This window comes from Neofelis nebulosa, chromosome 8 (assembly GCF_028018385.1).
Source record: "Neofelis nebulosa isolate mNeoNeb1 chromosome 8, mNeoNeb1.pri, whole genome shotgun sequence".
NCBI classification, from domain to species: domain Eukaryota; kingdom Metazoa; phylum Chordata; class Mammalia; order Carnivora; family Felidae; genus Neofelis; species Neofelis nebulosa.
The window spans coordinates 58,536,077-58,563,473 of record NC_080789.1 but is presented as its reverse complement, the minus strand read 5'-3'; the positions used below and the strand labels follow the sequence as shown (position 1 = coordinate 58,563,473).

General features: G+C 43.8%; 2 protein-coding genes across 27 annotated transcripts in view; one reads left to right on the top strand and one right to left on the bottom strand.

Annotated features, from left to right (window-relative positions):
• The window catches only part of R3HDM2 (R3H domain containing 2), a 163,513-nt gene extending 149,803 nt beyond the window's left edge, over window positions 1-13,710 (bottom strand). For 11 of the 26 annotated variants that reach the window (XM_058742266.1, XM_058742275.1, XM_058742279.1 and 8 more), the window contains exon 1: window positions 13,513-13,707. The gene's annotated coding sequence lies outside the window, so the exon portion shown is untranslated. Of the gene's footprint in view, window positions 1-13,512 lie in introns of all 26 variants that reach the window. The other 15 variants (XM_058742270.1, XM_058742285.1, XM_058742269.1 and 12 more) reach the window with 6 other exon arrangements.
• A 2,360-nt stretch (window positions 13,711-16,070) lies between these two features.
• On the top strand, window positions 16,071-26,550 carry INHBC (inhibin subunit beta C). Its single transcript, XM_058742264.1, has 2 exons — window positions 16,071-16,707; window positions 23,717-26,550. The coding sequence occupies exons 1-2, from the start codon at window positions 16,395-16,397 to the stop codon at window positions 24,463-24,465; spliced, it is 1,062 nt and encodes a 353-aa protein (XP_058598247.1). The 5' UTR covers window positions 16,071-16,394; the 3' UTR covers window positions 24,466-26,550.
• The last annotated feature ends 847 nt before the right edge of the window (window positions 26,551-27,397 follow it).

The window sequence follows — 27,397 nt, the reverse complement described above, 5'->3', positions numbered from 1 at the left end:
CCTAGCCAGTCATACAAGACCCCTCCCTAGTCAGCTATCCCTCCTACCCTCTCAAAAGCTATTCAGAGTTGGCTCTGCTCAAGGCCCCCATTTTACACATCAGGTCCCTAACCCAAACGGATAAGTTTACATCACAAGGAACAGTAGGGACCTAAGGCCCTCAAATTCCTTTGTTCAGACACCAAACATTTGTCCCCACACCTTTCTTGACCTTTTCCCTCCATCTTAATGAAGGAAATAATAGTTCTATCTCTGTTCTGGATTTCATCTTCTCTACGTACTCCAGGACTTCCCTCCATTATTACCACTCTCTACGGTCTTGCTCATTCAACCAAACATATAAATATGCTCAAATCTGTCATCTTAAAAAACTCTTCCTTGAACCCCATGTTCCCTACTATTCTCTGTCTCCACCCCTCTGCAATCATCTTGAAAAACAGGGCTTATTTGCCTTTATTTTCCCACCTTCTATTTATTCCTCAATCCAATGCGATTTGGCCTCTGCTCTCATCACTCCAGTGACCCTATTTTCACTGATGTCACCAATGACCTGAATGCCAAATCCATTAAGTTCTTTTCTGTCTTTATCATACTTGACCTTTCTACCTCACTTAACATGACTTCGCCTTCCTCCACCTTCAAACTCTCTTCTCTAAGGTCCTATCACACACATTTTATTGGTTTTCCATTTACCTCCTGACCTCCACAATTTTCTTCCAAGACTCCGCTGCCACCAGTCACACCTTTAACTGTCAGTGTTCTCCAAGGTTCTCTTCTCAGCGTTCAGCTCTTCAGTCTCAACATGATCCTTAGATGACCCAACATTTCACTTCAACTGCAGCATATTTACACAGTTGACTCACAATGTCTCTCCAGCCTCAAATTCTCTCTCCAACTCCAAACCAGTACACCTAACTTCCTTCCAGTCCAAAATAAATTTACCTGTATTTCTAGACATACAACTTTCTGTATTCCCTAACTCATAAATAATGTCACCATCCACCCTGGTATGGAACCCAGAAAACCAGGAGTCATCCAAGAGCTCATCCCTCTTAATTACCACTATTCATTCTCTCTCATTCTGGTTCTCTTGCTTGGTCACTCATGCACATGCAAGCGTGCATGCGTGCGCGTGGACACACACACACACACCCTCCAAGTCTGATTCTACCTCCTAAATAGCTCTTCAATCTGTTCATCCCTGTGTACTTGTAGAACCACTATGGAGCCTATTTCTTTTTCTTTTTTTTAATGTTTTATTTTTTATTTTTAGGAGAAACAGAGACAGAGCATGAGTGGGGAAGGGGCAGAGAGAGGGAGACACAATCCAAAGCAGGCCCCAGGCTCCAAGCTGTCAGCACAGAGCCTGACACAGGGCTCAAACCCACGACCGGGAGATCATGACCTAAGCTGAGGTTGGATGCTCAACCGACTGAGCCACCCAGGTGCCCCTAGGCCTATTTCTAACCTGGACTATTTTGACTACCCTTAAACTGGATCCCTGATTCCAGTCTATTTTCCAACCCAGTTCCCACATTGTCACAGTGATCTTTAAAAAAAAAAAAAAAAAAAAAGTCCTTCAATAGTTTTCATAGTTTAAGACAAAATGTAAACTTTTTGGCTTATTGAAGGCCTTCAAGACCAAGCCCCTACCTACCTCACTAGCCTCTTCTCTGACTAATCCCCACAAGCATCCCATGTAGAGGCACATCCTGATCCTTGCAGTGTGTCAAAGGCATCATGCTGCTTTGCTTTATACCTCCACTCTTTATACACACAGTTCCTCCCCAAAACTCTCTTCCCCATACTTTTCCACCTGGCTAACTCTTACCAGTCCTTCAAGATTCAGCTGGAACATTACCTTCTGACAGGAAGTCTTTCCAGATCTCCATTGTGCTTCCAAAGCACCTTGTACATTCCTTTAAGCGCAGCGTTCTATCAGGCTGCATTATCATGGATGGGCCTGTCTAAGCTCTTTGTTCTTTTATACTCTTAGAACCTAATATTGTAGCTATCCATATGCTGGTTAAATGAAAGAACCCGTTGAGACTCCATTCAAATTTTACCTTCTCTAAAAAGTTGAATCTGATCCTGTCACTTAGAGTTAACCATCCCTCCTCCTTCCTTTCCTATTACATTTTATCACCATCTTGTAACACTTGTAACTTTACAGCTTATGTACAGTTGACCCTTGAACAACACGGGTTTGAACTACACTGGTCCACTTATATGTGAATATTTTCAATAAACATGGTGCAGTACCATAAATGTATTTTCTCTTCCTTATGATTTTACTAATAACATTTTATTTTCTCTAATTTGCTTCATCGTAAGAATACAGTATATAATACATATAACATGCAAAATATGTGTTAATCGACTATGTTATTTGTAAGGCTTCAAGTAAACAGCAAGCTATTAGTAGTTAAGTTTTGGGGAGTCGAAAGTTATAGATGGACTTTTGACCATGTGTGGGGCTGGGTGCCCTATGTTGTTCAAGGGTTAACTGTATTTTTTTGGAATCTATAATAAAACATGAGCTCCGGGGCACATGGGTGGCTAAGTCAGTTAAGCGGTTGACTCTTGATTTTGGATCAGGTCATAATCTCACAGTTTCATGAGATCGAGCCCTGCGTCAGGCTCCACGCTGATGGTGCAGAGCCTGCTTGGGATTCTCCCTTCCTCTTTCTCCGCCCTTCCCCTGCTCGTTCACTCTCTCTCTCAAAATGAATCAACAAATATTTAAAAAAAATTTTCTTTAATTTGGGGAGCCAGGGTGGCTCAGTCGGTTAAGAGTCCAACTCTTGATTTTGGTTCCAGTCATGGTCTTGCAGTTCATGGGTTTGAGCCCCATGTCAGGCTCCACACTGACAGTGCAGAGCCTGCTTGGGATTTTCTCTCTTTCCCCCTCCAGTGTGAGTGCTCTCTCTCTCTCTCACAAATTAAACAAACTTAAAATTTTTTTTCTAATTAAAAAAAATAAATAAAAATTTTTTTCAATTTAAAAAAATTGAGGCACCTGGAGGCTCAACTGGTTAAGCACCCAACTCTTGATTTTGGCTTAGGTCATGATCTCATGGTTCGTGAGGTTGAGCTCCGCATTGGGCTTGCACTGGCAGTGCAGAGCCTGCTTGGGATCTTTTGTCTCCCTCTCTCTCTACCCTTCCTCTGCTCACTCACACTCTCTCAAAATAAAATAAGTAAACTTTCAAAAAAATAAAAAATAAAACGTGAGCTTCTTGAGGATAGGGGCAGTGTCACTTTTTTTTTTTTTTTTTTGGTATCTTTGGCATATAACACAGTATCTAACAAACAGGCACTTAATAAACATCTGAGTGAATGAATGTATTGGTCTCTTCATAAATTTTCTTGATGTTAGGTATTACTTTGGAAGCAGTTCTATAAACCTCACTTGAAGATCCCTCCTTCTATTATAAAAATACAGAAGGATCAGAAGCTAAGGGAAGATGTTCCAACAGAGAACTATTCTAGGAAGAAAAACATAGGCACCACTTATTTTAAACACAAACTAATAATAAACAAACAGTTTCTCTGATTTCTAAGCTAATGCTATATGATAGGCTTGTAGTACACCTAAGCAGTTAGATAACAAGACTGTATCTGTGTTAAGTGAAAAAAACTGGGTTGGTAAAACGAAACAGTAGCAAATGAGTTCCTGTCATTCTTCATTGAAAATCTATCAGCTTTTCAGGGGTCCTCATGTGGCAGAATGCCCTTACTGTGGGCACTGAGCAAAACACAAGTCAACAATAAAGGACAAGATGAAACAGAGAAAACAGAACCTCATGGCCTAGAACACATTATGGATTTGAGTAGATCCTATGCCTGGATCCAGCCAGTCCACTAAATTGAAAAGACAACTGCCATTTCCCAACCTATAAGAAACCAAGAGAGAAAAGCAATTATGAAAACAATGTTAATTCCAAAGAGAAAAAAAGGAAGAAAATGGAAGAAAACAGAACACACAGAAATAAAGCACCATTTTCTCTTGGCCAATATTAACTTCAATACTGTTGTGTTATTTAACAGCGTTGGAGAACAATATTTAGAGACTAGTAATTTGATCGTGTTTAATACAGACTGTCCTTCTGTGAAGTAGGCTATCCTTGCTTACTATGGCCACTGGGTGTAAATACAACCAGCTACATGGAAAATGTGCTCGTTAATATCTGCAGACACTTCTTTGTCCCTCTTCCATATTACTAGCTAACTGTGAGTAAAATATTGAAGCTAGCTTAAGAATCCATTAAATGCAGCGTCAGTCTCAAGCATTTACATTTTAAATCAATAGATACATCAAAAAGCATTACTTACTTAACCTTAAGAGACACCTCCAAAAGTTTTCCTCTACCCTAAAGGATACAGACCATCAACTCCATTCTACATATAAAGACACTGATTCAGTGGAATCAATGAGATTAAACTCAGAAAAGCATCAGAGAACTTCAAACAGGGTTAAAAATTCATTTAAGCAGTGGCTCTGATTTTACTTCTCATAAAGCCTACACAGAAACCAAACAAGTCTGTATTCTTTCAATAGTACTATCTCACTGGTCAAATACATGTAATTTTTCAGCCATCGCATTCATTCAAAAAGATCTGCACTACCATATAAGGAAAATACTACAAGTAAAAATCCCTATTTTGACTTCATAATCAAAAACACTGATAGGATGGAGATAAAACACAAAGAATAAATGTTTAAACCAAATAACTATGAAGGGAAAATAAGAAGATTGGAAAGGGGTATACATAATGTAAGTCTGAAGATACTATGATAATAGGAAAGGTAAATCTTTGATGGTACAAGCAATGAGAGCAAAACTTTGGTTCAGGATTTCAGTTATTGGGCTTAGTATAGCTCTGGTCCAAATCAAGACTCAAACAATGATCTCTCTTGGTTACGGTATTAGCTAGGAGAGGCAAAACAACTGGCAAAATCACAATCTAGAACACACACCTCTAGAACATATGCTTCAAATCATCTAGTTTCTTTCTTTGCTTCTCTTCCTTATAGTCAGTAGAGGAATAAGACAAAAATCACATGTTCTAGAGAGCTCTTTTGGCACAGTAGAGATCACGATCCTAGCAAATTTAATTTCAGTGTGAGCAGAAACTCAGAATGAGATATATAGAGAGAAATATGGTTAAGGTAAAGACAAAGGGGAACCCAGGTCTGTAGAAACTGGTTCAAAAGAGGCAGACAAAATGAGAGGTTTAGGATGCCCTGAAAGGGTTCCAGAACATGATACCTAAATCAGTGATGGTTTCTGTTTTTGTTGTTTTGGGGGAAGAGAGGCATTCAGGGGAGTATATCCAAGGCAGCAAGGTGAGAGAACGAGAAGGGTGAAAGAACAAGTAATTCATCTGTAACTGATGCCTAACCCTGAAAGCAAAGAACTACAGCAAAATATACAGCAGATGAGGTTAAAACACCCAGGTTAAAAAAAAAAAAAAAAAAAGCCTAGCCTTTGTACTGGGAGCAAAAAGAAGATACTAAAAGGTTGTAAGCAACAGAAAACCGATTTTAGTTTTCTTTGGCTGAAGGGTACAGAACTAAATGAAAGAGCAGAAGGAGCAAGGGAGCAACGCTAGGACAGGAAGGCCAGTTAAAGCCCATCACAGTTATCCAGATGAGAGATAATGGTCTCCTGAATTAATAAAGTGGCAATGTTGATGAAGAGAAATGGAAGGTTTCAAGACAGACTGAGGAGAAAAATCTACATAACTTTATCATGACTGAGTGTGAGAGTAAGGACTGGAGTGTAACATCAAGGTTTCTGGCTTATGCACCTAAGTGATATCATTAACAGAAAAAAAAAAAAAGAACTCTGAAGAAAAAATTTCCATGGTAAAATTATTTTTTAGTCATGTTGAATCTGAGATGCTAGGTGACAATCAAGTGGAGATGTTCAAGAGAACACTGAAGAAATGAGCCCAGAGCTCAGGCGAGGGATCAGAACTGGAGATAGACTCGTAAGTTGCAGCTTATAGTAACAGACACAAGTGAAGCCATCAGGATGGATTAAACTGACTGTGTACAGCAAGGTTTTTCTAAATGTCATCCAAGACAACTGACCAGAGACATCAGAAACACTTGGAATTTCTGTTAAAGTATAAATTCCTTAGGGGTGCCTGGGTGGTTCAGTAGGTTAAGTGTCCCCCTTCAGCTCAGGTCATGACCTTGTGGTTCATGAGTCTGAGCCTCGCTTCAGGCTCTGTGCTGACAGCACAGAGCCCAGAGCCTGCTTAGAGTTGTGTCTCCCTCTCTCTCTGCCCCTCCCCCACGCTCGCTCTCTCTCTCTCTCTCTCTCTCTCAAAAATAAACATTAAAAAAAAATTTTTTTAAACAAACAAAAATAATAAATTCCTTGGCTCCATCCCAAGCCCACTAAATCAAAATCTCTGGAGATAAGACATAAGAATCTACATTTCATTCATTCATTCATTCATTCACTCAATCAATAAATGTGTACTGAGTGACTATTCTAGGCATTAGGAATATAGCAGTTAGAATATAAATAAGATCCCTGTTTTCATAGGGTTTAAGTTCTAGGTGAGAACCAGACTACAGACAAGAAAACAAACAAGATAATTTAAAATAGTGGTAAGTGCTATGGAGATAATGAAAGAGAGGAATGTGCTAAAGCACAAAAGGGGAGATTAATTATTCTGGATAAGGTAGTCTGAGAAAGTCTATGGAGGAAGAAGCATTTGAGCTGAGACTTGAATAATGAGAAGAGAAGTAAGGCAGGTGAAGATCTGGGCGAACAGTAGTTCAGGCAAAAAGAATTACAAGTACAAAGGCCCTGGGGCAGAAAAAAGCCACTATGGCTGGAGCATAGGAAGAACAGGAACGTGTGGTACAAGGTAGGTCAGAGAAGCTAGCAGGGGCCAGATCATAAAGGCTTTTGTAAGCCACATTCTTTTTTTTTTTTTTTAAGACATTTTCTTTTTTCTTTTTTAAATTTTTTTGGTAATGATTATTTATTTTTGAGAGAGAGAGGCAGAGCTGAAGCATGGGAGGGGCAGAGAGAGAGAAGAAGACACAGAATCGTAAGCAGGTTCCGGGCTCTGTGCTGACAGCACAGAGCCTGATGCGGGGCTTGAACTCACGAACTGCGAGATCATGACCTGAGCCAAAGTTGGACACCTAACCAACTGAGCCACCCAGCGCAGTGGCCCCTGTAAGCCACATTCTTAACAAATTCTCCAAGAGATATTTATGCCATTAAGGTTTAAGAACCAGAGGAAGAGAGGCAGAATACAACAGAAATCTTAAGGAAAACACACACTAAGGGATGGGCAGGAGCAAAAGACCCAGGAATGCAACTGGAAAAGAAATTAGTGTCACTGAAACATTTCAAGAGAGGGGTCAACAGTGACAAATGCTGCAGAACAGTGGAATGAAATAAGGATGAAAAGGGGTCCATCACACTTAACAAGGTCTACCATGTTCTTCCCACAAATCGTTGATGGCTGCTGGGAACTGCCTCCACCAAGAGCATTAGAAGCACTAGTTGAGCACTTCTTGTGTGGGTAGACATTCACCTGCTACCTATCCATACTGCACTGTTTCCTGGATGTTATCAGCTGGTTACTGTCCTACAATTTCTTCTTCCCTTTTCCCACAGAATCACAAAGGAAGAGTAAGGAAAAGGAACAATTTGTGAGCATGGGGAGAAAATGTATTTCAAATGCATTCATTATTAAGTTTGGATTGTCACTGCCTTGATTACTTTCCTCTAATTCTCTGTTAGGAAGCTTACAGAAGCTTTAACAAATCTTTTTTTTTTTTTTTAATGTTTATTTATTTTGAGAGCAAAGAGAGCAAGTATGAGTGGGGAAGAGGCAGAAAGAGAGGGAGAGAGAATCCCAAGCAGGCTCCGCCCTGGCAGCACAGAGCTTGATGTGGGGCTTGATATCACAAACTGTGAGATCATGATCTGAGCCGAAATCAAGAGTCAGACACTTAACAGACTGAGCCACTCAGGCGCCCCAGAAGCTTTTACAACTCTAATCCACCCAGTGCTCCAAGGGACAAAGAATTACCTAATGCCCACAATGCTGCTCACATACCAAAATCATAACATAAATTCTTACAGCAGACATATGCAACAAAAACTCTGCCTCCACAAAAAATATGAACTACATTACTTGGAAAATTTAGTCTTTTAATATAAATGTTGCCACCATTTTAAGGTCCAATGAGCTTTTAGGAAAGACAAAAGTGCTTTGCAGATATGGTTTTGATCAGTATTAATAATAAACACTGTAACACAAATGTTATCAACATGAAATATATCAAAAGCATCCACACAAGGAAGGTAACAGACCAAGTGGCAAAGGAAACTAGTTAATGAAGTTAAAACCGTCTATCTCTATTCTGTACATTAGACAAGTATATATAAAATAATGGGAGCAAAATTACCTCCAAAAGGTCTAGATAGAATTGACTAAAATTTGACCAGCTTTTTATTTCTCCACTACTGACTCACAATCAACAAATACCTATGAGAAATAAATGAGTTCTTTTAAACCCTGCTAATACTTCATTTATTCTTACATTTCTAGCTCTATAAGCTAGAAATTCTTACATTTCTAGCTCTATAAGCTAGAAATTCTTACATTTCTAGCTCTATAAGAACTTAAGCTGAAATCTTTCAGGACCTCTGAGTAACTGTATGGGTACCAAACTATAGTTTTTACTTGCTTGCAAAAGATCTTCAATGAGGGGGAAAAAAAAAAAAAAAGAGGCAGTAAAATATACTATTAACATCTTGGAAAAATAGAAGAATCAGAACACTGATCTCAGAGAAGAGAACTTACAGGAACATTTAACAATTTAGCTTCATTTTTTTCCCCCTAAGAAAATACCAAAAACGCCTGCAAATTATTTCCCAGGAAAAATCGAAGTCTTTGACAATTTAGAAAAGTCAGAGTGTGACAAATAAGCAAGTAATTAAAGGGAATGAAAGATTTTTGATGCTTCTGTGGTTAACAAACAGGAACAGAATGAGTCCTTTAAAGATACCAAAAGTGTTTTGACTATGGGGAGACATAACCACCTGAGGCTTTTGCACCTTTTCTCTCATCTCTAGCTGGGGTGCCCAATTTGGTAAGTTCTTTTTTTTTTTTTTTTTTTTTTTTTTTTTTAAGCACAGGAAAGCACTCTGGGAAACTTACTGTCAAAACTAGAAAGCTGAAATCGCTTTCCCAGTATAGGCTCAAACCAATGACCAACTCATAAGAGACCCTGCCTGCTGAAAAGTAGCAAGGACACCTGCAATTAAGAAGCATACCAGAATCTAGCCTTTCATACCTCCCAAGTGAAAAATGATGAAATCACCACAGACTATTGTAATTAAGAGAGATTTCAATATCAATTTTAAGTGTTGGAGAAAGCAGATATATGCTAAGGAAATCTAAAGGAACTCAAAAAGGAGTTAAAACTGATCAAGGTTAAGATATCTTTTCCATCTCTGTTTTCAGAGATAAACTCAAAGTTAGGAAGGAATGGACAGAGTAACTTCATTGGAAAGATGGAACACCTGCTACACTGCCAAACCAGCAATCATGGTAAGAACAAAAGTTAACCAACCACTAAAAGACTAGTAAGAGAAATGTTTTCTACACAGAGAGTAAGAAGGATACAGCTGGAGGAAAATACTGAAGCCACTGTGTATGAAGAAGGTCTCTAAAATTAGACCCACCAACTGTATTCATGCACACACATTCAAGCCATGAGTCCAGTTATTTTTCCTACTTGTAAATTGGCAGCACAATCCACACAGGGACACTCAGAGTCCCTTATCCAGTCTTACAAGGAGCCAAAGAAAAACCTTTAAAACACACACACACACACACACACACACACACACACACACACACACAGTTTCACAAAATTCCTCTGCATTTCCTGAGATCATGCAACCAAAATGCAACACTTACTATCCCTTCCTCAAAATGTGCTTTTTCTTAAAAGCTTTCCTTGGGTTATGAAGAGATGTGGCACAGGAATAAGCACCGCGTCATTCAGAAACCATTACCAAACCATTATCGACACTGAAACATTGTCAGTACTCAGTATTATCTGCAAGAGGTGACAACATGGCACAGAGATGTTTAAGTTATCTCTGGAGTATCACAAAGACTTCCTAGAAACTTTGCGAAAAGGATTTAAAGGGGGGCAACAGAAGTTTGGTAGAAGTGCTTCTCAATCTGCCTAGATTACGTCAGAAATCATTCACAAAATAAGAACTACTATTATACTTCTGATGTTGTTAATTCTTTACATTCATATCAGAACTTCATCCAGTCCAATAGATAAAGATCCCCAGTTCTTCCACCCTACCACAAACTGCTCTCTCATAGGCCTGGCAGCTTTCAATGTCCTGGCAAAGATGTAAGCAAAAACTTTAGGCTTTGCCACCAGCTTTCCCACAAAGTGTTAAAAGCACTATCTCACCCCCTTTGCCTTCCTAAGCCGGAGAAAAGTGGCCAGCACTGCCCCAAAGAGAAACCTCATCTAGGCCACTCTAGCCAGAGAAGGTAACAAATGCACCAATCAAGAAATGAGAAAGGAAAAAATAATGAGGGATAATCCACAGAATTCAGGAGGCCTGCTCCTTTTATCTTCAGACTTAATACAGAACTTAGTTGCTAAAAATGCCCCCAAAAAAGGATTTGTGGGAAAAAAGGATACGATGTTCCCCGGAAACCGACCACTCCATCATTGTTAGAGAAAGGTATCTTAGCTTTTGAGCTCAACTGGCTCCACATGAATGGGGGAAAAATATTACCCATACAACCCATGCTATAAATATTAATATCTTCAGTCTACTGAAAAATTCAAAGGGGAACCAGCCTGTTCAGCACCCTGAGGCCAAAGAGGTAAGGACAGTGATAGTTGTCTGATCAGGAAAGTGAACAAACATCAAGGGAAGAGCCTACAGCAGGTAAAAATTCTAGTCACATGAAATCTGAGACAATCTTCCTCTAGGACCAATACAAAAATCCCCCAGGCTCCATCCTCTCTGCCTTCGAAGTGCTTTCATTCAATGACCTGAAAGCACAAGACTTGAGAAATGTGGCAAGAAATGACAGAAAAAGGATCTCAAATTCTTCCAAGGAGTACCTCACAAAATCCTAGTGAAAATGAATTCCACACCTCCAAGGACAACCAATCATGACCAGAAATTCAGGACTAGGAGAGACTTGTTGAGCACCCAATGCATGTCAAGTGCTATGCTAAGTGCTGAGGACACAGCAATTAACAAGATGACCTACCCTTATTAAGTTTACTTTCTAGCTGCGGGGGGGGGGGGGGGGGGGGAACCAAACATAAACTATGTTATAGGTTGCTAAGTGGTAAGGAGGAAAATAAAGCAGAGAAGTGGGATAGGAGTTATGTAAATGGCGGGGGGGGGGGGGTTGCTTTACAATTTATCAAGCCAAGGAAATGTCACTGTTTGAGTGACAGTTGAATAAAGACCTGAAGGAGGTGAGGGGACAAAGCAATGCAGTTGTAAAAAGAAACAGTAATCCAGGAAGGTCTGGGGAGTAAGTGCATAGCCCCTGAGGCAGAAGTGAGCCTGGTGTGCTCAAGAACAGCCAGGAGAGCACAGGAGGGGGGTCGGGGGGAGAGGGTTACAGATCCAGGGCTTTAAAGACATTTGTAAAGTCTTTGGTTTTTATTCTGAAAAGCAAGGAAACTATTTCCTCTTCAGACTCTTTTCCATTAAAAAATATCAGACACCCTATTTTTACATATGTAAATTTCTAAAATTTTGTTTTAAATTGCAGAGATCTACAATATAGATCTTACAGTGGACACAAAGACAGCTGGAACTGCAACTCTGAAATTTAACTTTTGCTAACAGTTCATCAGGCATCACAGATTCTCTGTCCTCTCAACCTCTGGGATCAGCAATGAGGGAAGAAAAACACAACTAAAAAGTGAACTGAATTAACTAACCTACTACTTTGCACCCCAATTTAAATCATTTTTGTCTTGATAGAAAAAAGGAAATATTGGAAGAAGGAAATGGAAAAAATACATGAGAAAGAAAGAGGATCCGCTAACAATTAATTTGCCAATTTGATTATCCAAAAATACAATAAAATGTTAGGAATGTGTGACACTCCTTAAGTGGAACCTGTCACCTTCTTCAGTCTCCATGTTGCCTACCACCATCAGACAGGATTCAGGCTTCTCAATTTCAGTTAAGTCTATTTGAAAAAAATGTATACAAGAATATTCATCCAACTGGGATCTGAATTTAAATTTTCCCACACCAGCAACTTAAGTGTCCACGGATGGATGAATAAAGTTGGGTGATATATACACATATATAGATATAGATAAAGATATAGATATAGATATAGATATAATGGAAATATTAGTCGGCCATAAAAAATAAGTGACAACATGGGTAGACCTGGAAGGCACTTAAAATCAAAGACAAATACTATATATCACTTATATGTAGAATTAAACACACACACACCAAAGTCATCGAAAAAGAAATCAGACTTGTGGGTTACCAGAAGCAGAGTACGATGAGGAGGAATTCTAAGAAGGTGATCAAAAGGCAAAAATTTTCAGTTATAAGATACTCAAGTACTAGGGATGTAATGTACCTGAAGACTATGGTTCCCACTTCTATGAGATATACAGGAAAGTTGTTAATAGAGTAAATCCTGAGTTCTCATCACAAGGAGAAAAAAACACTTTTTATCTTTTCTTTTTCTTTTTATCGTATCTATACGAGATGATGAATGTTGGCTGAAGCTATTTCGATAGTCATTTCACAATACACGTAAATCAAACCATAATGTTGTGTGTCTTAAACATACACAATAACGTATGTCAATTATTTCTCAATAAACCTGGAAAACATGTCTCATCCTCATCCAAGAACGATTCATTGAATGAATACTCTGTGGAGTTACCAAAATCAGGAAGAGTTTTAAAAAGCTCAAGGGTGAGTTATGAGCCTAATGTAGGCCCAACTTTTAAGCTCCAGAAACATCTCCCTGTATGTTCCTAGTCGGAGCCCAGTCCTCCAACAACTCGGACACCAGCATGATTCGAAACGCTCCAACACCTTTCCCTCCCATTTTTCCAACGCTCGAAGGAAAACGGAGACCCGAGAAACACATGGAGCTAGTCACCCCAAGGCACTACAAGGGCGCAACAGTTTTTAGCTCCCACCGCACAGGCCACAGGTGGCGCCAGCCCCCCGCCCTCCCCGCGCCCCCCACTCCTCCGCTTCTCGCCTGGGCTCCCCGCGCACACTCGGGGCGTCTCGGGCCTCGGGGCCGTCCTTCACGGTGGGTTTCGGCCTTGACCCACCGCCCCAGGCCCGGATAGCTCCAGCGCGGGGAACCCAGGCCAGGGGCCTCCGCCCGCCAGCCCGCGCGGCCGCCACGCCCCCTCCCCACGGGCAGCCCGCGCCGCCCGCCCCCTCGGCCGGGAGGTGGCCTCACCTCACGCGGGCCGTAGCAGGGAGGGCGCCCGCGTCTCCGCCCGCCGCCCGGGCCCACGGCCGCTCGGCTGCGGCTCGGCCCCGACGGCCGGCGGCGGCGCGCTTCTGGGGGCGGGCTCTTCTCGGCGGGGGTTTCCCCGGGGCCCGGGGCGGGGGAGCAGGGGGGACTGGGGCGGGGGAGGGGGAAAGGGGCTTGGGAAGGAAGGGGGAGAGGGGGAGAAAAGGGGGGAACCAAACCCGGAAAGGGAGAAAAGGGGGGAGGGGGAAAATCAGAAGGGGAAGAAAGGCCCAGAGTCCGCCCCCCGCTGCGGCCTGCGCGCTACGTCACCACGTCTAGCGTAATCGTCAGCGCGTCCTGCGCCCCGCGCGTCCCCGCTTCTCTGTGCCCCTTTCCACCGCTGCAGACGCCCCCTACTTGGTCACCCACCCAGCCTGCCCTCGCGTTCTCCTCCCCGGCACACACGTCCGCTCGCTCTCTCTCTCTGTCGCTCTCTCCGCGTTACCTGTGTCTCAGGCCGGCAATCCAGATCCACTGCGATCCTCAGTCCACCTTAAATCCATCAAGCCTGTCAGATTCACCCAAGATTAAAACATAATACTAATTACTGTAAAGTAATTTAAGTGCACAGAGCACTGTCAAAATAGCCTTTCACTTAGGACAGTAAATCTTGCACCCAATATGCGCAATAAATGTTTATGGTATAAATGGACGAAGATGTAGTAGGTGAATGTCCATTTTTTCCAGATGTAAAAATGTAACTCTACGTAAAAGCAGTTTTAAGTCCGTCCTATTAAAATCACTTACCACCTCCTTTCAAGATAGAGTTCTTTTCCTTAAGAGTCATTTGAAGTTGCAACCTCCCCCATTCTGTCTGTTCTAGGCAAATCAATTTAGTTATTGATTAGATGTATTTGGATCATTTACTGACCAATTCCCTCCGAGAAGCATTGTAGTCTTACGGTGATAGAATTCGACCATTAAATATTTACTATGTCACAAGAACTGCAGTAGGCAAAAAGAATAATAATCAAATAATTACAGTACCATGTATGTGCTATAGAGATATGTTCAATGTGCTATGGAGGCGCCAGAAGGAGCAATTAGCTCTTAGAGAGGTGAGGGAGATTGAGTAAGCTACAGAGAAGTTATATGCGGTGTGCCTTAAACATATACAGTGATGCGTAGCAATTATCTCTCAATAAAACTTGGGGGGAGGGAATTTCCACACCTTTAAACACCTATATCATAGATCAGGCACTATGTGCAATGCTAGTAATATAATGGTAAGCAACAGATATGACTCGAAAAGTTACTGCACTGCAGATGGTGATTGGGGGCATGGCTTCTAGGAAAGAAGAGTCCAGAAGGGCTAATAGTGGCAGAATTTCTTCAGCACATCTAGAGGCACAGGTTACTCTGGTCCACAAACAAACCTACATAGCAGAAATAATAAACTTTTATTAAGCACTTGCTATGTGACAGCCAGTGTAAGTGTTTTTACAAAATTGTTTAAATCTCAAGGCTCTGAGATAATCATTACAGATCTATAATCTTGTATTCAAAATCTATTGGGCCAGACATGTTTCAGAATTCAGAAAATTTCAAGTTTTAAAAGGGTAAAATGATACATATGCCATATATTACACAACACCCCTAGGAGTAGGATCCCAGAATCAATTAATATTTTTGGAGTAAAAATGTATAAATAGTCTCAGTACACTTTTTAAAAAGATCATAGATAACCTCCCCTGTGTTCAGGTCAGACTTAGTCACCATATGAGTTATCAAAAAAAAAAAAAAGGATTATGGGTTTTTCGGATTTTGGTATCATGGGTAACCATTTTTCCCACTTCTGCAATGAAAAAACTAAAGCAAGAGAAGTCAAGAAACTTGCCCAGAGTCACGCCACTAATAAAAGGAAGAGACAGAATTTTGACCAAGGTCATCTAGTTTTTAAAAAAATCTATCTTCCTAACTCTACCCACCATTCCTGCCAGGTAAATCCCTGCTGTGGGGGCACAGGCCCTTCCCTGGAGAGCCACTGGTCAGGACCTTTGGAGAACCGGGGATTCTGAGAAATCTCAAAATTTCTCTTCCTAAACAGACAAATCCCCAAAAGGTGAGTAAATCTAGCACTCAAGCCCCATTCCCACCTTCAGACTTCCCACTGAGGACACAGAAGACCTGGCTGGAACACTTCCCCTCCTTTGCCTTAACCTTCATACTGGCTAATCTGGATCCCAGCTGGGTAAAACCTAACCGGATAGGGGTGGGAAGGACTAACAAAGGATTCTGCATTATGAACCTCAGGGAGGGAAAAAAGGGGCATGGGGCTTTGAGAAGGACTAGGCAAAGGAAAATATAATTCTCAATTATCCCCAAGACAGTGACAGGAAGTGTCATGCCAATGACCCCTCTTGTTTGAGAGTCAGTCACCCTTTAACACTCAGCCTAAAAACCTCTCATCTTTCCCTTTTCCTCCAGGCTTCCCAGCAAGGCTATTGATCTGAAGAGGAATTTCATCTCTAACCTTTGTCCCCAGGCCTGGCAGCTTACTTGGGTAACCCACTGTCTCCCAACATTGGCCCGGGGACATTTCTTTCCCCAAACAAACCAACCTCCCCTCACATCCCCCACTCTGTACTTTCACTGACTATGTGTTCGAGGCTCCTGCCAAGTTCTACCTGTAATTGGCTTCATCTCCCAAGTCAGATGTTTGGCTGCTGTATCCCCTGCAACAAGGAGTCATGCCAGCTGGACACACTCTCCTTCCAGGGCCCCCAGTGGCCAGGTTGGAGTTGAGACCACAGCTGTTGAGACCCTGAGCCCCGGTTTTACAGCTCTGCCTCAGCTGTATCACTCAAAGAGGCCCTCCCCCAGCAATGATCTCCTCATTGCTCCTGGCCTTCCTCCTCCTGGCTCCGGCTACAGCGGCCATTCCCAGAGCTGACAGTCAGTGTCTGGCATGTGGAGGACCCGCCTTGGACTTGGATCGCCAGCGGGAGCTGCTTCTTGACCTGGCCAAGAGAAGCATCTTGGACAAGCTACGCCTCAGCCAGCGCCCAACACTGAGCCGGCCTGTGTCCAGAGCTGCTCTGAGAACTGTGCTACAGCACCTCCATGGGCCTCCCCAGGGGACACTTCTGGAGGCTGACAGGGAACAGGAATATGAGATCATCAGCTTTGCCGACACAGGTGGGTTCCTATGCTATAGATCTTCCCCAAACCACCTGACCTTTTGGGGAAAGGAAACGTCTCCTCCCAGCCTAACCCCTGTCCCCCTCCCCCAAACCATCCCACTCTTGCTTCCCATGGCCTATAATCTCCTAATCCCAGGCTCTCACCCCTCCCCACCCTACCTCCTGCTCTCTCTTATTTAGACTTCACCAATGGGCAGCTGGAAAGTGGGTAGAATTCACTTCTTTGGGGACCGCCTGTCTTCATGTCCTCTGGCTCCCACAAACTTCCACAGGCTGTGGTGTGAGCTAATCTATGTCCTCGGCCTGGCCCCTGAGGCTGGGATCTGGGGAGTCTGTCCTTTCTCTGTTCTCCCCATCCCCCAGATGCCTCATTTTAGTAAAAAGGGAGACAGTAGAACACTGGGACTACAATACCCCTCCAACCTACTCCTGTTCTCTCGTCTTAATACCTTGGGTCCTCACATCAGAACAGGGTCAAAATGGAATTCAGAAAGGTGGGTAAAAGATAGAGGAGAAAGGAGGGTTACCCCCAGAGAGGGAAGAGGAGTTGGAGAATTTAGTGCGTAGTTAGAGAGAAGGTCGAGAATTTGGAGACAGGACCCTAGAAACAGAACACAAAGTGATGTCTTTGGCCTCTGAGCCTCTTGCAAGCTCTTTCTGAGGTCTGGAAGATTCTGCCCACTCCTGGCCCCTTTCCCCTGGTCAGCACCTACTCCCCTGTCCCTTCAAGACCCAGCGCTCCCATCCTCAAAAACCCACCCTGACCTGAAGGTGATGGGCTCCCTCTCCTGTGGTTCCCATACCCTCACCCTGAACCTGAACTCTGTGTGGAATTGCCTGTTTCCAGGTTTTCTGTGAAGTCTATCTTCCCATAAATGTCAATCCCTTGAGATCAAGAACTGTCATTTATTCTTCGCGTTATCACCAGAAGGTAGTGTATAGTAGAAATAACTAACACTTGTATGATGTTTACTTGATTCTAAGCCTTTTACACACACTGAATCCTTAAGATCCTCACAACAACCCAGTGAGGCAAGTACTACTGTTATCCTCATTTTAAAGATACTGAAACTGAAGCACAAAGATGTTGAGTAATTGGGGCACCTGGCTGGCTCAGTCCGTAGAACATGCGACTCTTGATCTCAGGGTCATGAGTTTGAGCCCCACGTTGGGTGTAGAGCTTACTAAAAAAAAAAAAAAAAAAAAAGAGGTTGAGTAACTTCTCAAGGTCCTATGACTGGTAAGTGGTGAAGCCAGACAGCCTAGCTCTGGAACCCATGACCTTGACCACCACACTACTCTGCCTCTCGTGAACACAGTAGATGATCAATAAACATTGGTTGCGTTAAACAACCAAACCATGCTATATGTCAGCTTGACCACAGTGTAGAATCATCAGTGATGCATAAGACCCTATTCTAATTCAAAAGGGGATTTCTGCCTGTGATTAAGAACACAAACTGGAGCCAGATAAACCTGGGTTCAAATCCCTGCTCTGCTGCTTATTACTCTGTGACCTCGGTTGTTAATAGTTTTCTCACGTATAAAATGGGGATAATGAGAGGGTAGTTGAGAGAATTAAATGAAGAAACACAGGTAATGTTCTTAGAAGGTTAAGGTGGGAAAGAGCAAGAAATCGAAAACTCAGCTCCTGTGCATGAGGGGTTTAGTTGCTGCTGGGAATAAATTAATTAGAAAGTAAGGCAGAATGAAATAATGCTAGAGGAGGGCACAGAGCTTGCTGGGGCAGGGGTTATTCATTGGGTCCTAGCGAGAGAGGAAAGGCTTTCAAAAGAAGATTGCAAATGGACTGGCATTGTAGAATGAGTTTGACTTCAATGGGTAGAGAATGGTAAACACAGTAAATGGAGAGTAAAAGTCTGAAGGAGTAAACTGCATTTGGAGTTGAAAAGTAGCTCGGAGTGGATGAGCACAAGGTAGACAGATAACAACGAACCATGGCTCCCTTGAACACCAAGATCCTGTTTGGTGTTTTGTTTTGTTTTGTTTTGTTTTGTTTGTTTGTTTGTTTTACCTCTGTATCCCTGACACCAGTTCCTGGCAACATTGTGATAATAATGTCAGCTACCAGGTATTTAGTGTGCCTGCCTCATCTCATTTAAAGTAGACTTTATTATTTCCATCTTCTGAAAGCAGAACTGACACTCAAAGAAGATCATTTACATGGCCAAGGTCATACAGTTTGCAGGGGGCAGAATTCAAACACGGTTCTCTCTGACTTCAAAGTCTATATACTTTCCACATATTTGCTAATCAATGAATGAGTACAACATTCAGGCCCAAGGGGGCCTGATCTGAGATGACATTTGGAAGTGAGAATGACTGATACCTGGGTTCTACCTTTTTCATTTCAATATGTTAGCTTGAAGTTTTTATTCCACTTTAAGCTATCATCTACACTACAGTATGAAAGCAAGATCTGAGTGTTGCTCTTGGTGGAGATAGGAAGAGAGAGCTTGGGGCTCTGGAGAAACTGGAGTAGGGGCGTTCAGTTATGTCCTGGAACTGCCTCCTACTGGCTCGCGAGAACAAATTACAAACATCTCCCAACTCCGCATCTAGGGTTGTCATGTTAATAGTTTGAAATCAGCCGTGGTGGGAGAATTTATACCACAGAAATTGGCAAACATTACAAATCAGGGTTTAGTTCCCTCCGGAATCCAGTTGTTAAACATTTACCAGCACACCACTGCCTGTGACCTAAAATACAAGTTATCTGCCTGCCACACACCTAACATGCAATGCTGACACAGGGACAGGATAACCATAATAGATACTCGTCTTCAATATGGGAGACAGGGGAGTGGGGGACACAGAACAGTCACTGATCCATGAACGTTCTGATATCCAGCCAGGCACATATCTCGGTCTACCCCAAATCCAGAATTCTCTTGGTTAGGGCTGGGTCTTGCTCCTTGCTAAGAATTTCCTCTCCTCTTAAGGAGAGCCCATCAGTGCTCTCCTTGGCTTCTAGATCTACTGTCTCAGCCCTTGGCTCCACCCTCTGAGATGTCTTTCCTTTTACATAGGAAATGACCTGTGTCTGCAGCTGAGAAGTTTTCTCAGCCTGCTTCCTGCCCAAAGAAGTTGGGGGCCCAGAGACATCTTTTCATTTTGAATCATCTCTGTCCCTTTTAGTCCAAACTGGTGCTGCTTTCACTACTAAAATTATCTGTAAAACCCTGTGAGTCTTCTAAATAATGAATTGTAGTCTACTCGATTAGACAAAAGACACTCAACTTTATCAAGACAGACCCCTCTTTAGATTACAAGGCGGGATATTGTGGGTCAACACTCAAGATCCTTCGAAGCCCTTTTGTCTAGTTGAGAGGATCTAAGAACATCATCTTAAATTTTAGATTTTAACAAAGGTGTTAGATCTTAACAAAGGCTCTTACAGCTGACCCTTTTTTAAATGTTTTGATCTTCACTCGGAGACCATGTTTTGCTGGCAATGCCCTGGATTTGATTTTTACCCTGAGACCATTTCTTACTTTGAGAACCTTTTGCCAGACAGAGAGGTGAGGAATGGAAAAATATCTTATTGTTCAATCTAGCAAGTCCTGTTGGAAATATTTTCTCTAAATTCTGCTTGAAAATTGAACAGTTCCTTTTTTAGTTCATGTCACTCCTGAAATGCCTTCTCATAGGCAGCTAAAATAAGCCAATTGGCACTTCCAGCATTCTGCCTGGAAATATCTTTAGCTAAATTCACAACTTTGTTAGATACCATTTCTAGCTTCCAAGTTACCACAGATGATAGCCAATACATAACACAGGTTCCCCTTTCTCCAGCTTCCAGTGGCAATTTCCTCACTGTTCTTCCTACCTTTGCTAAACAGTCTCCTCACCATCCTCCCAACGTCTCCCTGCCACCCAGTCCCAAAGCCAACGCTACATATTTTGGGTCTTTGTTATGGAGCACCCTACTTCTGTAACAAATTTCTGTTTCAGTTATCTCTTAATACAACTAATCAGCCCAAACATAGAGGCTTAAACCAAAAAAGTCAACATTGCTGATGATCGTGTGGTTTGACTGGGCTTATCTGGACAGCTCTTCATCTCCATTTGAGGAGTAGGTAAGGTCACTGAAGCAACTGCATTCAGTCAGGAGCTCGGATGGGACAGGAACATCTAAGATGGTGTCTGATCCTCAAAGTCTCTCATTATTCAGTAGTCTAGCCCAAGTTTATTTAAAGCCTGGTGGCTGGCCTCCAAAAGGGCAAAGCATCATTGTGTAAGCACTTACCAAGTTTCTGCTTGAACTGTGTGCTTGCCTATGTCTCATTGGCCAAATCAGGTCACACAGCCATGCCCAGACTTAATGTGGAAAGGAACTGCACCAAGCCATGAATTTTGGGAGGTGTTGTTCATTGGGAGCCAACGGTGTAATAGCCTACCATAGCCCCTACTGGTTATGTGTCTGCCTGCTTTAACTAGGGTAAATTAAGAGATTTTAATGGGAGGATGCTTAGTGACATAGCAAGATTAGTTGAGCCCCTCAGACTCTTCATCTAGGATTTGGGAATTGGGGCACACTAGAAGATCATGTCTCTTAGCTAAGAGGAGCTGAGTAAAAGATTCTGTAGATTCGGGAGCTGGGGCCACCATTTTAGGACCTGAGGAAACTGACAAAGGAGCAGAAGTAGATCCACAAGGAGAGAGGAATGGAGTAGACTTACTTAGAGAGATGGAGATGAGAGATGTCATGTTGGCTTTGAGAGCTGTCGAGAACAACCTTATTCCTGACTTTCCAATTCACACAAAGCCTAGTTGAACTTTATTTTCATTTAACAACCATGTTTTGAGTGCCTATTATGTACTAGATACTACAGAGAATGGTGAACCGTAGAGGCACAATCTCCACCTTCATGGAGTTTACATTCTAGGGAGGGCAGGGAGGAGGAGAGAAGAGGAGGAGAAGTACATAGTAAACATATGAACAAAAAACAAAAATGACTACAGAGAGTGGTAGTAGCTATAAAGACAGTTAAGCAGGACGATGTATTAGAGAAATGGTCATATTGTTGAAGGCTGCTTTAGATATGTTAGTCGGAAAAGCCTCTCTGAGAAGGAGACATTTGAGCTGAATGCCGAAAAGAAGCCAGTCCTTCAGAGATCTTGGAAAGACATTCCAGACAGAGGAAACAGCACGTGCTGAGACCATGAGGTGAATCCATGTTTGGTGAGTTCATGGAACAGAAAAGAGACAGTATAGGTAGAATATAGTCGTTAAATGGCAGAGTGCCTAATCATACAAGTTTTTTTTGTGCTAAGAGGTTTAGTTTATTCAAATAGCAATGGGAAGCCTTTGAAGGGTCCTTAAGCTAAGGAGATCATCCCATTTATGTAATAAAATGCACGCTGGCTGATATATGGAGAATGATTTGGGGGACAAGAGTGGACCATCTGGGAAGCTATTGCCATAATTCAAGAGAAAGATGATGGTGGGTTGAACTAATATGTAGTAGAGGAGAAGGGGATGAGTGCAATTATATTATGAATTGGAGGTGGAGCTGTCAGATTTTGCAGATAGTTTTAAAGTAGGGGATGAGGGCAATCAAGGTTTTGCCTCAAGCAATGCATTTATAGAGAATAAGATTGGAGAAGGAATAGGTTTGGGTTGGGGTGGGATAAATCTAGAGTTTATCTTTGAACATGAAGAGTTTGAGATATCATTGGATATCCAAATAGAATATCAGATCAGCAGCTGGATATACAAACCTGAGGATCAGGGAGAGGTCAGGGCCAGGGATATATATTTGGGAGTCATCAGCATACAGATGGAATAGAAAGCCATGGGAATTGATGAGATCATTCTGGGAAAGAATATAGATAGAGAAGAGAGCTCAGGACCTTCAACATTGAGAGGTCAGGGAGAGGAAGAGGAGCTGTCAGTAAGAGACCAAGATAGAGTGGCCAGAGTCACAAAAACCAAGAGAAGGAAATATTTCAAGAGGGAGGGAATGATTAAGTGTGTCAAACACTGCTTAAAGGTCAAACAAGATGAATATAAAGAGATGAAACCATTGGATTTGGCAGTGTAGAAAGTGTTGGTGATCCTGACAAGAGCAGTTTCAGTGGAGTGGAGGGAACAGAAACCCAATTAAGGTGTTCCAGGAGGTCAGGTAAGGGATGAAGAGAGAAAATTGGACAAGAGTAATAGCGATAGGAAGAAATACATAGAATCATTGTGGCGAGGGACTGGATATGGTTTCTAGAGGTGATAAGGAGGGTAGTGGTGCCACCAATTCTAAGACAGAAAGAGGGGTATATAGGAAGGAAAAGAGTGATTTCCATTTGGGAAATTTTTTATTTTAATGTGCTAGCAGGACATTCATGTGGCAAAATTAAGCAGTTAGAAGTTTAAACCTGAAGGTTGTTGATTCCCAAATCTTTTTTTTTTTTTTTGAGAGAGAGCTCTAGAGAGAGAAAGTGGGGAGGGGGAGAGAGAGAGGGAGACAGAGGATCCAAAGCAGGCTCCACACTGACAGCAGAGAGCCCGATGTGAGGCTCAAACCCATGAATCATTAGATCATGACCTGAGCCAAGTTGGACACTCAATCGACTGAGCCATCCAGGCACCCCGTTGATTCCCAAGTCCATATATCTAGTCCAGAGGTGCAAAATGGTCTAGACTAGACATCCAGATATGAGACTCACCAGCATAAAAATTGTGTTGGCTGACCATGAATGTGGGTAAGAACTCTCTTCAGTGTAGAGTAAAAGGAAGTGAAGGTCAAAGACAAACTATGGAGAACTCTCGCATTGAACAGATGGTCAGAGAAAAAAAAAAAGCCAGCAAAGAAAATCAAGGAAGACTCATAAGAGTTGTGTCACAGAAGCCAAGAGAGAAAAGATTTTCAATAAAGAAGGGGTGGTCAACAATGCCAAGTGCTGCAGGGAGTTCAAGCATGCTGAGAGTAAAGAGGTAGAACTGACACTCAGAAGACCATAGTGACTGGGGGTTCTTGTGTCCGCAGGCTTTTCCAACATCAACCAGACTCGTCTTGACTTCCACTTCTCCTCTGATAGAACTGCCAGTGCCATGGAGATCCAGCAGGCCAGCGTCATGTTCTTTGTACAGCTCCCTCCCAATACCATCACCTTACCTTTGAAGCTGAGGATCCTTGTGCCAGGCTCACGTGACACCAACCTCACCTGGGCCACTCAGCAACTGCTGGAGGTGGATGCCAGTGGCTGGCACCGGCTCTTCTTGGGGCCTGAAGCTCAGGCTGCCTTCAGCCAAGGGCACTTGACCCTGGAGCTGGTACCTGAAGGCCAAGGAGCCCAGGGCTCGGTCATACTGGGTGGGGCTGCCCACAGACCTTTTGTGGCAGCCAAGGTGAAAGTTGGGGGCAAGCACCGGCTTCACCGGCGAGGCATCGACTGCCAGGGTGGGTCAAGGATGTGCTGCCGACGAGAGTTCTTTGTGGACTTCCGTGAGATTGGCTGGCACGACTGGATCATCCAGCCTGAGGGCTATGCGATGAACTTCTGCACAGGGCAGTGCCCACTGCATGTGGCAGGCATGCCTGGCATTGCTGCCTCCTTTCACACTGCGGTGCTCAATCTTCTCAAGGCCAACACAGCGGCGGGCACCGCCGGAGGGGGTTCATGCTGTGTGCCCACAGCCCGGCGCCCCCTATCTCTGCTCTACTATGACAGGGACAGCAACATTGTCAAGACTGACATACCTGACATGGTGGTAGAGGCCTGTGGGTGCAGTTAGTCCGTGTGTGGTATGGACAGCCCAAGGTGGGGTAGGCAAGCATGCCCTCCCGGAAGTACCCTTCCTTGAGAGGAAGAGATGGCCCCATTACTGTCTCTGTCCAGAAGGAGGGCTGCCTCTTCCTGAGCAACTGATGGAAACTATGCCAACTGTGACTTGAGGAGATCTTCATCCAAAGAGAGTCACTTTACCATCTTCATGACCACCAGTCTCTCTCCTCAAGCTTAGTCTATCCAGCAAGCCCCACAGGCTCAACTGCCACCCCAGGGACTCTGATCCACCTGCAGCCATTGGCAGTGACATCTAGTTCCTAGGCAGAGATACCCGCAGCCTACCCTTAATCCATCCCATAATCCACAATACTTCCCCCTCTTCCCGCTTGATGGCTGTCACTCCAGGATGAGCTGACCAAGCCCCTTCCCCGATTTTCTGGATTACCAGAGAGCCCCTTCCTTGGATTCACTGGGGATTAGATCACTGTTTTCCAAAGTGAGGTTTACTCTTCTCTGTATCTTGAGCCCCTTTCTTATTTGCCTTGCTGGTCTGCTAAGGCTCTCTTGGCACATCCTTATCCGTTCTTTTCCCTGTTCTATGACCTTAGGGGCTGACTCACCTAAGCTCCTTTGGCCTCTGGCTTCCTGCTGAATTTGACTAAGGGGAGACACAAGCAGGAGATCAAAGGATAGGAGGTGATAGAGGTCAGGGTATTTCTTACTCCTGTTCCCTCTTTCTAGTTGCCATGGATCTGTGTGACTGTGGCTGCGGCCTGTCCCTACAACTCCTGTCTGGCTCGCCACTGGCCCCAGCTCTGCCTAGGTTCTGATATCACTGCTTCTGCACTAGGGGCTTGCTAGTCCCGGGGAGCTTCAACATCCCTCCTTGGTTCCCTTAACCCTGCCTCTGTAAATAAGTTCTTTATTAAGTCTCCTTCGTGATACAAACACAGACAGCTGAATAGTTCTTTTGTCTCCTGCTGAGACCCTGGCTGACACCAAGGATGACACAGAGTTTGCCTGCCTTGTGCACTTCTACTCTCTCTCACACACAGGCTCCTCAGGGCTGAGCTGTTGTGTCTATCCCGTACTTCATGCCTCTTCCTTCCCCAGGCTGCCTCGTCTTCTTCCTTAGGCCCCCTCCTCCCCCCCTCCCAGAACCACCTTTGCTGGTCTCAGTGCCGATAAAGACTTAGGTTTTACCTGCTCTTCTCCTCTCTCTATCCTCACTCCGAGAGATGAGACAGATCACTGCTCACTCAGCAATCAGGCTGACAACCTGTGAGCCCTTCTGTGGTGGGAGGCAGAGGCACGGCTCAGTGCTGGCTGCCCTCCCTCACTGAACCCAAGGGCTCCATCCAGGAGACGTGCTTGGAAGCTGGAACTGGCCAAGGGCCACTCGCATGGGACAGGGAGAATAAAAGGAAGGCACGGAATGAGGACAGGGAGGTATTTGCTCTGAGACGGGGTCCTTTCTAGACCTTTGCCCTTCTTTCCCCATCATCCCTTCCCTTTGGCTGGACAGCCCTGAACCATGGGGTCGATATTGTCTGCAGCCCAAGGCCGAGTTTGCGCAAAACCCATGTGTCCTTTGGGTAATGTGATGTCTGTGTTTGCTCAGCTTATAACCCCCTCCTCCCAGGGTCTGAGGTCCCTGGAATAGTAAGCCTAGAAGAGACAGCCTGAAAGGGATGTCCTTAGGGCCCTGCAAATCTGAGCCTCGGGGCTTCCTGAGCAACCCACGGAAGCTCTGCCACCTTTGCCTTGAGGAGATCTTCATCTAAGGACAACATCTAAGGAAGTCTTCTGTGCCTCTTTCCCCCCCCCCTTCCACAGTGTATCCCCTCCCTACAAGCCACTGTGATATAACCTCTCTCCCTCCAACTATACCTTCAGTCTCCAGGGGCAAGACAAAGGTGAGATGAAGCAAGGCACTCACTTGGGGGGGCAAAATTGTAAGGGGATGCCAAGAAATTCATCAGTTAAGATAAATAATATCTTAATGGAATATTTTTAAAACACCAAAATGAATGCCCCCAAACCCATGATGAACAACATAACAAATTTTAAAATAAACACGGCATCAGTATTACTCTCTTTCTTTTTGGCTCTGCCTTTTGGGAAAAGGGAAAAGGGTGGGTCTGTCTTCTTCCGATCCTTTTCTTCCGGAGCCTCTTGGCCCCTAACTCCAGACTGAGTTGGGTTTTTCTCATTTGGGCGAGATAATCACTCCGGCTTCTACTTCCTTACCCACCCCCAAGCCTGTCCCTCCCCAGCACCCAACCAGGTTGGTGGTAGGGCGGGCCTGTGAGGCAGATGGCTGGGGTATTTATAACCTGGGAGCACTTCTTGGGGAAAGTGACTAAGATGCTAAGAGCATATTTATAGCTGGGTTCTGACGTAAGTGTCAGTGGGGAGGTAGGGCCAGGCCAGGCACAGCAGCAAGAGGGTAGGAAGAGCTGAAAATTGGGGGCACCTGATAGAGAGGGTCGGGGAGAAGTAGGGTCGGCTGCCACTTTGTTCTGCTTCCCTTGACCCTGTCTCTTGGCACCCACAGGTAAGCCCTCTGAGACACCAAGCATAGGCAGAATCTTCTTCGCAGTTCCATGTTCTAGACCCTAGGAGCAGAGGGCTGTCACTCTCATCATCCTCAACCAACAGAGAAGTTGCTGAGAGCCGGGGAGAGAACTGGACAGAGGGGTTTGAGTATGTTTTGACCCGGGGAGACACGTAGGGAGGAGAGGAGAGTCTCAGAGTCTCATCTCACTGTCCCCTCTCCCCCTCCCCACCACACAGTGCCCTGGGTTTCTAGGAAGAGCCTGGCACCCGTCGCCAAGCTCCATTGCCACGTGTCAATATGACGAGGTCTAAAACCAAAGGTAGCAGCGACGTGGGGCCTGACGACAGCTTCTGCTCTCTGGCAGTGGAGAGAGGGGAGA